The following is a 12,585-nucleotide window of genomic DNA, read 5'->3' on the forward strand; positions in this document are numbered from 1 at the left end:
GCATCTTTAAGAGCTCATGTAGAGGCACAAGTGTGGTTGCTGGGTTTGGTATAAATTTACTGTAATAGTTAACGAGCTCGAGGAATGGTCGTATTTTCTGGCGCTGGAGCGCGATTGAAGGCTCAGACTCTCTCTTCTACCAGGTGAAACCCATCATTCTCAGGTATATGACTTGTCTTGCGTGGAAGACACACTTTCCTCTTTTCAGGTAGTTATCTACTTCTGAGAATCGACAGAGGACTTCTAGGTTGGCTAGATGTTCCTTCGCAGAGTCTCCTATAGTCAACACATCATCCAAGTAGACAGGCACCCTGGGGAGCCCTTGAAGAATGCCTTCCAGAACTCAATGGAAAATTGCATATGCGGACAATGCCCTAAATGGGAGCCTGGTGTACTGGTACAGTCACCTGTGGGTGTTAAGGGTTACATATTTTCTGGACACTGTGTCCAACTCCAGCTGGAGGTATGCATGGCTCATACCCAGCTTCGTAAAATAATGGCCCACAGCCAACTTCGCATATAGAACTTCCACGCGTGGCATGGGGTACCTGCCCAAGTGGGAGACCTTGTTGACCGTCATTTTAAGGTCGCCACAAATGCGGACGTTCTTGTCCAGCTTCAGGACCGGGACTACTGGTGCTGTCCATTCTGCCAATTGGACTGGGCAAATAATCCCCCAGTTCTCCAGCCTGTCCAGCTCGTCTACCACCTTTGACAGCAGGGCGTATGGGATTGGGCAGGCCCTGAAATACTTGGGTTGGGCATCCGGGTCAATTTTAGCCATGGCCCTTTATCTTCCCATGGCTGTCCTGGAAGACTTCTGGGTATTTTCCCACAACCTCATTCAATCTGCCTGTACCTGTTATAAAGATCTGTTATCAATCTAGGTGGAGACCCGGGAACCAGTTGCGGCCCTGGAGACTCGGGAACCAGTCGCGGCCCAGAAGACTGGGTCCAGGCCCCTGCACCATGACCAGTGGCAGTCAAACCGATTGTTGTCCGTGGGTAATCGGGGTCATTGTTGTCCCAATAATCATTAATAGTGCTCCAGTATACATTGTCAGCCATGGCTTAGTGTCCTTTAGGCTCAGGTGTTGGATCCCAAAATGAATTTTCCAGAACGTTTGCTGTGCAGTGACCGAGAGAGCAGCCCTTGTATCTATTTTCATATCCAAGGGGTGGCCATTTACTTGGGTGGTGATCTTTATTGAGGCTACATTTGGTGCTTTAATGCAATTTAGTTACATGCAAGTCTGGGCTGGGCAATATATAGAGCCCTGGCTCGGGGTACTTGTGTCACCGACCAGGGCAACGCATTCGCTGTCGATAATGACGCCCCCGGCTGTATGTGCGTGGGGTCCTTAATTATGCTGGCTGCCTTTCCGAGGCAGCGGGAATTATAGATAGTCAATGGATGGGAGGCAGGTTTCCGTGATGGACTGGGCTACATTCACAACCTTTTGTAGTTTTTTGCAGTCTTGGGCAGAGCAGGCTCCATACCAAGCTGTGATCCAACCAGAAAGAATGCTTTCTATGGTGCATCTGTAGAAGTTGGTGAGAGTCGTAGCTGACATGCCAAATTTCCTTAGTCTTCTGAGAAAGTAGAGTCGTTGGTGGGCTTTTGTCATCTCCCACACCGATGAAATACTGCACCTGTATACTGGGCCCAATTCCCCACGCCTGCATCAAAGGCCTCTTGCTTCCCAAAAGCATAATTTTAAAAATCTCTCCGACCTTGCTTCCTTGAGGAAATAGAGTGCAGTCTGGACGTCCAGAATCACAGCTTTAGTTTTTCCTCATCGCCAGTATAAAAGATCAGCACACCTGAGAAGGTGAACCTAAAAGGAGGTTTATTTCCAACCGGGTTGGCTTTTAGGGGTTGACTCTGGGAGCCCCAGCTGATGGGAATCCACCTATCAGCAGGGAAGCTCGTATTCCACAAGCTTCACGAGGAGATCAATCAGGTTAACTCCGCTGGTCAGGTGAGGGTTATTTTCGAGGGGGGAAGATTAAGATGGGGTGAGGGATTGCATTATTCAAAGAGGAAGCAGTAGGGACAGAGATGAGTATGCGATAGGGAGGGCAACAGGCAGTGGAAAGATTAATGGGTGGGGTTTAATAAAGGTGACTGAAAGCTTAAATGATTGGGAAAGAAGATGGAAAGGTAGCCACGGAGAGCCCCATTTCCTCCACAACCCTCACCGTAATGCAGTCTGCATTCATTGGCAGATGCTTTCCATATCACATAGTATCATGCTCACTCGCATTCAAGAGGGGAGAGACAGTGGAAGCAAAAGGAGAGTCAAAATGGAGAAAAGGAGCAAAGAAAGTGGCAGAAAAGGATGAGGAGGCAGAATCAACAATGCAGATACAGGCAAGAGAGTGATCAGATTTGCCAAAACCATGGAAGAGACGCGAGAAATCAGACTATCTAATTGTAAGATTGAACCATGTTTCAAAATGGGCCGCTGGACAAAGTTGCAACATTGTTAGTAATGAAAAGAGAGGAACTACTTGCACTTTGATCATAAACTGTGTAAATCAAACCTTACTTTCTGCTTATTTAAAAAAGGACTTTGCTGGACCGAAAAACATCACTGCTACAGGTCACATGATTCGCATGCTGGCTACAGTTTTGGAAAAATCCAATAGTAATTACAGGACAAAACTCAACCCTCATCCTTGTGGAATCTCACACCTATCATTGTGTAAACCCGTTGCAATCAATAAAGGAAGGTAGTAGCAGACAGTCTGTCTCCTCAAGGGCAGCCAATTTTAAATGGTGGCAGTCTACAATATTAAAGACTTCAAATAAATTGTACATTTCCTTGCTTCAATTTCTTAATCTTCATTCCCTCCAAACACTTCACAAACTTCTTCCTCCTGTGGAAAAAACATTTCCAGTAAGAGGATGCCCACCTCGACCTGCATAGCTTAGCTTCAAAACGATTTTAGGCAAAGCCTGGATGCAGAATGGCTTAAAATGGTTCGGTCAGACTTGAGGGGGAGGAAAAGCAAATTAACATATTTTCACTTTTTACAGAATATAATTTTAAATGACTGCTATTATTGGTTTTGCTTCCAGTTTTAACCCACACAAGCCCAGTGAAAGATAAAAACGATCTTCTGAGTTAACGGCTACTTAGTGCAAAGGTTATGGTCGTCTAATTTAGCTCTGCTGTTATTTGCAACAATGTGACTGTTACAGAATTTTGGAACATGAAAGGTGCTTTACAAATTCAACTTCTTCTTTCTTTTTCTTGTGCACATCTACAATGAGCAAAATTAATTGTTCTGAATAACAATACAGGAGAGTGGGGTTTATAATTTTACAATCAATTGCCCTGTAAGTGGGAAGAGGCAGAGCGGAGGAGGGAACATGTGTCTCCTTACATCAAGCATCCCCCTCACTCGGGTGATCCTTGTCAATGCACCCCCCCCACCCCCCTCATCCAACACTGCCACCCCATAACTGCTCACCCGCCTTGGGCTTCACTTCCCCAGAGACCCTCAACTCACCATATTTGACTGGTCCTGAAATCCCAGACTTAGAATCTGGAGACTGCAAGTAGTCACAGTCCTGGCCACTGTGCTACTGGGGGGCACGCATCTGGAAAGAAATCATCCCTACAGCCTCATGCGCACCATTCCCATTCCCCAGCTGTTAAGTGCCCACCTCTAATTTGTTATCCGAGTCAGTTTGGACGAGCAGCCAGTCAGGAAAAATCAGCACTACAAATCCCAGAACTCACTTCAAACGTGTTTAGGTAAATTCACCACGGTCTCAGATGACCACAGGCTGTTTTCCTGTTTGAGAGGGAGTGCTGACTGGTGGTGATTTAATCTGAAGATCACCACACCTCAGGCAAGGGGCAAGGTTGAGTAGGTGGGGTCTTCGTGAATAATCTCTTTTATTAAAATGAGCATTTATTGCATATTATTGTGGAAGGATAACTGTTTGTGGGTGGGGAGCGTGAAGTTTGTGGACAACAACAGAAACAAATAAGTGGTAGAAACAAAATATGGAATGTCACTGAACGTATGAGCGCACCTTGTTATAAAACACAGTACTCATTTACCCGATACTGTACACATGAGCTGCACACAATTCTGTCGAATTAAACCAGTGTGTACAAACCTGTGACAGGTCTCTTTCTCTTTCTGGAGTCTTTCGGCTTGAAAACAAAACAACCCTGTATGGGCAAAAGGAGAAAAAAAAATCAAACCATTTGCAGACACACAGTATAAAAGCAAATTACTGCGGGCGCTGGGATCGGAAACAAAAACAGAAAATGCAGGACATTATCATCAGGCCTGACAGCATCCGTGGGTGAGAACAGAGCTAACATTTCCAATCTCCTCAGGACCTTGTATATTTCAATCAAATTGCCTCTTACTTCTTTAAACCCCAGCAGATACAAGCCTAGCCTGTCCAACCTTTTCTCAGAGGGCAGCTCACCCATTCCAGACATTAACCTAGTAAACCTTCTTGGAACTGCTTCCAATATATCCTTCCTTCCTTCCTTAAATAAGGAGACCAATACTGTACACAGTACCTCAGATGTGCTCCCACCAATGCTGTGTATAACTGAGGCATAACCTCCGCACTCGTGTATTCAATTCCCTCACAATTAGCTTTCCTAATTACTTGCTGCACCTGCAGACTAGCCTTTTGCGATTCATGTACTAGGACATCCAAATCCCTTTGCATCTGAGAACTCTGCAATCTCTCACCATTTAGATAAAAATGTATCCACTCACCTAACCTACCTATATTCTTTTGCAACCTCCTATGCCCTCTTCACAACTTACTTTCCTATCTATCTTTGTGTTATCAGCAAATTTAGTAACCACATCACCAGTCCCTTCATCCAAATCATTTATATGAATTGTAAAGAGCTCAGGACCTAGCACTGATCCCTGTGGTACATCACTCATTGAATTCTGCCAACCAGAAAATGACCTATTTATGCCTACTGTTTCCTGTAGGCTATCCAATTTTCAATCCGTGCCAATATGTTACCTCCACACCACCGGCTTTTAATTTCTGAAAAAACCTTTGATGAGGCACTTTGTCAAATGCCTTTTGGAAATCGAAGTACTGTACATCCACCGGTTCCTCTCTACCCACAGCACGTTACTCTTTCAAAGAACTCCTATAAATTGGTTAAACATGATTTCCTGCTCACAAAACCATACTGACTCCTCCTGATTGCTTTGAATGTATACAAGTGCCCTGTTATAAGGGCTTTAATAATTAATGACAGATGTTAAGCTAACTGGCCTGTAGTTTCCTGCTGTGTCTCTCTCCCTTTTTGAATAAAGGTGTTCTGTTTGTTCTTTTCCAACCAAATCTCGTGAATTTTGGAAAATTAGAACCATAGCATCAACTATCTCACGAGCCATTTCTTTTAAGACGCGAGGATGAAATTCATTAGAGTGCAAGGACTTGTGAACCTGCAGTTCCAATGATTTGCTTAGTGCCATGTCCCTGGTGATTGTAATTATGAGTTGCTCCCTCCCCTCCATTTCCTGATTTACAGCTATTTCTGGGATTTTACCGATCCTCTATAGTGAAGACCGGTGCAAAGTACCTGCTCAATTCATCTGCCATTTCCTTATTTTTAACTCCCCAGGCTCACTTTCTATAGGGCCAATGCTCATTGTGCAATCTTTCTTTATAAATATTTGGAGGGACTCTTACTATCGGTGTTTATATTTCTAGCTAGCTTTCTCCCTGACTCTAATGTTTCTCTCTCTCGCCAATGTTTCACATCCATCTCTCTCCTCTCTCTCTATTTCTCTTGCTTCTCTCTCTCTTCTCTCTAACGCAGGAGTGGAGAGGCAAAGGCAAGGGCATTGACCCTTCTTCCCCACGAATAGATATGGCTGTTCTGATACCTCGAATACTGCCACTCTCGGGACCGGCTCCACCTTCATCCCCACAACTTTGGACATTGACTCTCCAGTACCCGATTAGTGTGGGGCAACACCAGACCATGTGGGCATGGTTGGCCAGGTCTCCTTGGCACCATTCTCATTTGACCTCCACCTCCAGGAAGAACCTGCTCATTCGGGTTCTTGTAAGTGGGTTCGGTGTACCACATTCAGCTGCATTAGGCTTAACCTTGCACGTGTGGAGGTGGAGTTGACCCTGTGCAGTGCTTTGCTCCAGAGTCCCCACCACATTTCATACCCTAGGTCTTCCTCCCACTTTTCACTTATCTCGTCCAGTGGTGTGCATGCTACTCCCAGTAGTCGTCCATGCAGGTTGCCGCAGTTCTCCTTCCCTAAGATGTCCGTGTCCAGCAGGCACTCTTAACAGCAATTGTCGCGGTGGTCGTGGGTATGTAAGATGTTTTTGACCTGCATGTTTCTTAGCTCATTTCCCCTCCGTCAGCTGGAACTTCTCTGTCAGTTCCTCTAGTGTTGTCAGTGTAGATCGTTATGGATCTGAACAGGAAGAGGAACCTGGGCAGAACTTTCATCTTGATCGTCTGCACCCTCCCCGCCAGGGAGAATGGGAGTGTGTCCCACCTCTGCAGGTCCTTTTTATCTTCCTCCACCAGGGTCAGATTTCATTTGTGGATCCGTGTCCAGTCATGGGTGATTTGGATCCCCAGGTAGTGGAATTTATGTTGGGCCTGTTTAAATGGCAGTCCCTCACCCTTGCGGGTTCAAAGATTTCACGTTTGCTCACGTTGAGTTTGTAGCCCGAGAAGGCTCCAATCTCTTTCAAGATTCCTTCCATGCTGCTTTGCGGGTCCAAGATGTAGAGGAGCAGGTCATCTGCATAGAGAGAGACTCTGTGCTCTCTGTCTCCTCTCCGGACTACCTCCCAATTCTTTTCTGCCCTGAGCGCGATCGTTAGTGGTTTGATCGCTCGGGCGAACAGCAGCGGGGACAATGGGCCTTGTGCCTCTGTGCAGCTGGAAGTACTTAGAGCTGGTGGTATTCGTCTGTATGCTTGCCGTGGGAATGCTGTATAGGAATTTCACTCAGGCAGTGAACCCTGTTCCAAGCCCGAACTACTCCAGTACTTCTCTGAGGTACTTCCACTCGACTCTGTCAAAGGCCTTGTCTGCATCCAGGGGGATGATCACCTCAGGTGTTCTCTCCCCGGATGGGGTCATGATCACGTTCAGCAGACGCCTGATGTTCAATGTTAGCGGTATGCCCTTGACAAAGCTCATTTGGTTTTCTGCTACTACCTCTGGTACTCAGTCCTTCAGTCTCCTGGCTAGGATCTTGGCCAGTATTTTTGAGTCTGGGTGAAATGGGTCTTTAGGACCCGCATTCTGTTGGATCTTTGTCTTTCTTGGATATCGGCGAGATTGAGGCTTGTGCTGGCGACATTGTGCCCCTCGCCAGTGAGTCTGTGAACATCTCCCACAAGTGCGGGGCCAGTGCTGTCGCAAATCTTTTGTAGAAGTCCGCCGGGAATCCGTCTGGTCCCGGTGCCTTCCCCGCTTGCTTGGAGTTAATGGTCTCCATGACTTCTCCCAGTTCTAATGGTGCTTCCAGCCCCCGTTTCCTATCCTCCCCCACGACTGACATGTCCAGTTCCTCGAGGAATTGTTTCATCCTCAATCCCCTACGGGGGTCTCAAGAGGTACAGCCCTCGGTAGAGGGTCTAGAATGACTTGATAACCTTTTCTGGATCCGATACTAGTTTGTCCCTGTTGTCTCTAACTTGAGCTATTTCCCTCGTGGCTTTGCCTTAGTTTTCGTACAGTGTTCCCCGTGCCTGGCGGATTTGATGCACTGCTTTCTTCGTGGAGAGCAGGTCAAAGTCAATTTGTAGCTTTTTCTTCTCCGCCAGGAGCTCTTCATTCCGGGCCTCGGAGTATTACCGGTCTACCTCCAGTGTGGAGTGGAGCTGTTGCCTAGCCACCCTCTCTTCCCTGTATCTACGTGCATTGTAGACAATAATTTCACCCCTGATTGTAGAGATTGAGACCTCCCCATTCTGGTTATTAGTAACATGGCTATAGCCTGTGATATTTTCTCGCAGAAAGCCTTATTGGCCAGGAGGGCCGTGTCCATCCTCCATGGGCACAACCCGTCACCAACCTCATATCCACGTAAAGTGGAGTGTGATCGGAGATTACAATTGCAGGATATTCCGCTCTTACTAGCCCCCTCTGGTCCATGAATATGCTGAGCTCCTTGATACCAGTGCATTTTGGCGATTATCGCCCTCAGCTGCTCTCCGACCTTGGGCGAAGCGACTGGTGGCCTCTGGCGAGTTGGGAAGTTATCCCTTCCTATTAGATTACTCAGCATTTGGGCCACATAGTCCGTGGGGGTCCCTGCCTTTGACCCCTTATGGCAGGCTCACGATCCTCTGGTTTTGCCGCCTTGACTAGTTCTCCTAATCTTCTATCTTTCCCCTCAGACTCCCCTGCGTCGAAACCAATCTTGTTATTTCCTTATCCAGAGCGCCGATCTGGTCCGTTGAAGCCTTTTCTAGTTCCTTTATGGTGCTCTTCTGGGCCTCCAGTCGCCTCTCCGCCTTATGCAGTGCCATGTGGTTAGCACAGTTGCTTCACAGCTCCAGGGTCCCAGGTTCAGTTCCCGGCTTGGGTCACTCTCTGTGCGGAGTCTGCACATTCTCCCTGTGTCCGCGTGGGTTTCCTCCGGGTGCTCCGGTTTCCTCCCCCAAGTCCCGAAAGACGTACTGTTAGGTAATTTGGACATTCTGCATTCTTCCTCTATGTACCCGAACAGGTGGCGGAATGTGGCGATTAGGGGCTTTTCATAGTATCTTCATTGCAGTGTTAATGAAAGCCGACTTGTGACAATAAAGATTATTACTGTGATCTGCATGTTCGTCAGAGCTTCCGCAGCCTGGATATCGGTCTTCGTCTCCTATGTTCTCTCAGGTTTCTTGAGAGGATCATCCACCAGCCACCCTCTGGTGGTGGTGGGGGGGGGGGGGGGCGCCGCATGCAGCGGCCGGTCCTTCTCGTTCTGGCGCAACCCGAGCTTCGTCGCATCGTACGTCCGCCGGATCAGCCACTTGCTTCTCCTGGCTTTCCCATTTCTCGTCTCTTTGCTTCCTCTGGAGTTACTCGGCCTCTCCGTTGGTTTTGGTTGGGGTGCGGGAATATCTTTTTCCCAGTATTAGCGGGCTATTTAGAGTTAAATAACTATTTTCGGGTTCGTAGGAGGAGAGCCACCTTCTGTGCGACTACTCAGCACATCCCCGTCACCGGAAGTTCTCATTGATTTAAATTAAGTAGTTTGTCCATGGAGAGACACACATTGAAAATCAGATAATGGAGAGCGTGAAATACTAAGTAATCAAAGCAAATTGGCTTAAATTAATTAACCAGAATGGGTTAAACATATTAGACCATAAGACATAGGAGCAGAATTAGGCTATTCGGCCCATCGAATCTGCTCTGCCATTCAATCATGGCTGATAGTGTTCTCATCCCCATTCTCCTGCCTTCTCCCCATAATCCCTGATCCCCTTATTAATCAAGAATCTATCTATCTCTGTCTTAAAGACACTCAGTGATTTGACCTCCACAGCCTTCTGCGGCAAAGAGTTCCACAGATTCACCAGATATTAGCAGATCTACCCATGTTAGTGCTTCTGGTGAATGGAGACAGTAGTTATGCTAATATTAACATTGTGGTACCAGGCTGTATGTAGGGATGGAAAGTTGTTCGTAAAAATGAGCCACTGAGTTGAACAAATAGTTGTAACTCATGTGTTGTATAGTGAAATAGCAACTTCTGTACAGAAGTGTGCTTCGGAAAATGATAGCGAGAGTGCACATAAGCTGCTTGCCTAACCAAGATGTTCCAATAGAGCCAGGAATCTTTATTTACTCCAGTGTGCAAGATTGCCCAGGTGTGTTTTATCCTCAGGAAAACAGGATAAATCTAACCTTTGTAAATAGCATTGAATTAGCATCCTCACAAATGTCAGCAAAGTAACTGAAGGAATACGCAATAACTTCATCAAGCAACACCAATAACCTTTCAACATCACTTGGTTCAGGTTCTGCCAGAAATACTGGGCTCCAGGTATTACTAGAGAGGGACGCAAGAGATGGATACTGGATGAGATGCAAGAATAGCTGCCCTCAACATCAGGCCAGCAATCAGCCAAGTATCGCTTAAGAAATGCTGGTAAAAACAGGAACTGGGGCGGGGTGGGGAGGAATGCCACTAAAGTAGTTGGAGCTATACATGATGCAAAGAAATATAGTTAGAATTAACAGAGAGCAATCATCACAGCCTCAAGACATCAGTGCAGAAGATCCTCAGAAGAGTATCATTGGTCTGCTCAGGAGTTATTCATGAGAGATTTCACAGTTCCATTCACAACTCCTTCATTAGGGTTTCCAAGATGAGACTAAATGTAGCCCCCATGTCCTGTTAACTCAGTTCTATTTGCATTTGTATTTCTTGCTTGCTGAGTTATATTACCCAGGATCTTATGCAACCTCTCCATGTGACAAGTTGGAAGTATTTCACCAGTGCTGCCGACATGGCTTCTTGGGAATCACATGGAGACAATATTACCAACGAGAAAGTGCTTCAGAGGACTGGTCAGAGGCACCTGCAGGACAGCATGATGGAAAGGCAATTGCTGCTGGTAGGACACCTCCTTCATCTCCCAGACATCAAGAGTGACAGTACGGTAGACTGTCACTCCAGGCAGAAGAAGACGACAGTGCTGGTCAAAAAAGACCTGGAGATGTGCTATACGATGTGCTATCATGCACCACCTGGCTGCAGCAAGAGATTGAGATGGAGTCTTGCTGTCCATTGTCCCACATGGGAATGGAGAAACTAAGTCTTGTATTATTCGAAATTCAGATTGCCGTGGTTTCAAGTCCCTCCCCAGGATTTGAGCATATGATTTATGCTGATTTGTGTATTATGCAGTTCCAACAACACAAGAAGCTCAACACCATCCAGGACAAAGCAACTCGCATGATTGGTACCCCTTCCACATTCAATCCCTCCACCACCAAAGAACACTGGCAGCATTGTGTACCATCAACAAGGTGCACTGCAGAAACTCACCAAGCTTTCTGAGGCAGCGTCTTCCAAAACCATGACCACTACCATCTGGAAGGCAAAGGGCAACAAATACCTGGGAACACAACCACCTGGAAGTTCCCCTTCAAGTCACCCACGATCCGGATTTGGAAATATATCATCGTTCCTTCACTGTCACTGGATCAACATCCTGGAACTGCTTCCCTAATAGCAACTGTTTTTTAAAATTAATTTACGGGATATGGGCGTCGCTGGTTAGGTCAGCATTTATTGCCCGTCCCTAGTCGCCTTCTTGAACTGCTACAGTCCTCGAGTTGTAGGTGCACCCACTGTGCTGTTACGGAGGGATTTCCAGGATGTTGCCCCAGCAACAGTGAAGGGACGATGATATATTTCCAAATCAGGGTTGTGAGTGCCTTGGAGGGGAACCTCCAGGTGGTGGGTTCCCAGGTATCTATAAGACCATAAGACATAGGAGCGGAAGTAAGGCCATTCGGCCCATCGAGTCCACTCCACCATTCAATCATGGCTGATTTCAACTCCATTTACCCGCTCTCTCTCCATAGCCCTTAATTCCTCAAGAAATCAAGAATTTATCAACTTCTGTCTTTAAAGACACTCAACGTCCCGGCCTCCACCGCCCTCTGTGGCAATGAATTCCACAGACCCACCACTCTCTGGCTGAAGAAATTTCTCCTCATCTCTATTCTACAGTGACTCCCTTTTATTCTAAGGCTGTGCCCCCAGCTCCTAGTCTCCCCTGCTAATGGAAACAACTTCCCTACGTCCACCCTATCTAAGCCATTCATTATCTTGTAAGTTTCTATTAGATCTCCCCTCAACCTCCTGAACTCCAATGAATATAATCCCAGGATCCTCAGACGTTCATCGTATGTTAGGCCTACCATTCCTGGGATCATCCGTGTGAATCTCCGCTGGACCCGCTCCAGTGCCAGTATGTCCTTCCTGAGGTGTGGGGCCCAAAATTGCTCACAGTATTCTAAATGGGGCCTAACTAATGCTTTATAAAGCTTCAGAAGTACATCCCTGCTTTTATATTCCAAGCCTCTTGAGATAAATGGCAACATTGCATTCGCTTTCTTAATTACGGACTCAACCTGAAAGTTTACCTTTAGAGAATCCTGGATTAGGACTCCCAAGTCCCTTTGCACTTCAGCATTATGAATTTTGTCACCGTTTAAAAAATAGTCCACGCCTCTATTCTTTTTTCCAAAGTGCAAGACCTCGCACTTGCCCACGTTGAATTTCATCAGCCATTTCTTGGACCACTCTCCTAAACTGTCTAAATCTTTCTGTAGCCTCTCCACCTCCTCCATACTACCTGCCCCTCCACCTATCTTTGTATCATCGGCAAACTTAGCCAGAATGCCCCCAGTCCCGTCATCTAGATCATTAATATATAAAGAGAACAGCTGTGGCCCCAACACTGAACCCTGCGGGACACCACTCGTCACCGGTTGCCATTCCGAAAAAGAACCTTTTATCCCAACTCTCTGCCTTCTGCCTGACAGCCAATCGTCAATCCATGTAAGTACCTTG

The 12,585-nt window shown here is 46.6% G+C and overlaps 1 protein-coding gene across 3 annotated transcripts in view; it reads right to left on the bottom strand.

The window, feature by feature from the left end:
- The window catches only part of orc3 (origin recognition complex, subunit 3), a 276,501-nt gene that overhangs the window by 128,992 nt on the left and 134,924 nt on the right, over positions 1 to 12,585 (bottom strand). For all 3 annotated transcript variants that reach the window (XM_072499784.1, XM_072499783.1, XM_072499786.1), the window contains exon 2: positions 4,139 to 4,193. In XM_072499784.1, the coding sequence (XP_072355885.1) occupies positions 4,139 to 4,193 (55 nt within the window). The remainder of the gene's footprint in view (positions 1 to 4,138; positions 4,194 to 12,585) is intronic.

This window comes from Scyliorhinus torazame, chromosome 4 (genome assembly GCF_047496885.1).
Source record: "Scyliorhinus torazame isolate Kashiwa2021f chromosome 4, sScyTor2.1, whole genome shotgun sequence".
Taxonomy (NCBI): domain Eukaryota; kingdom Metazoa; phylum Chordata; class Chondrichthyes; order Carcharhiniformes; family Scyliorhinidae; genus Scyliorhinus; species Scyliorhinus torazame.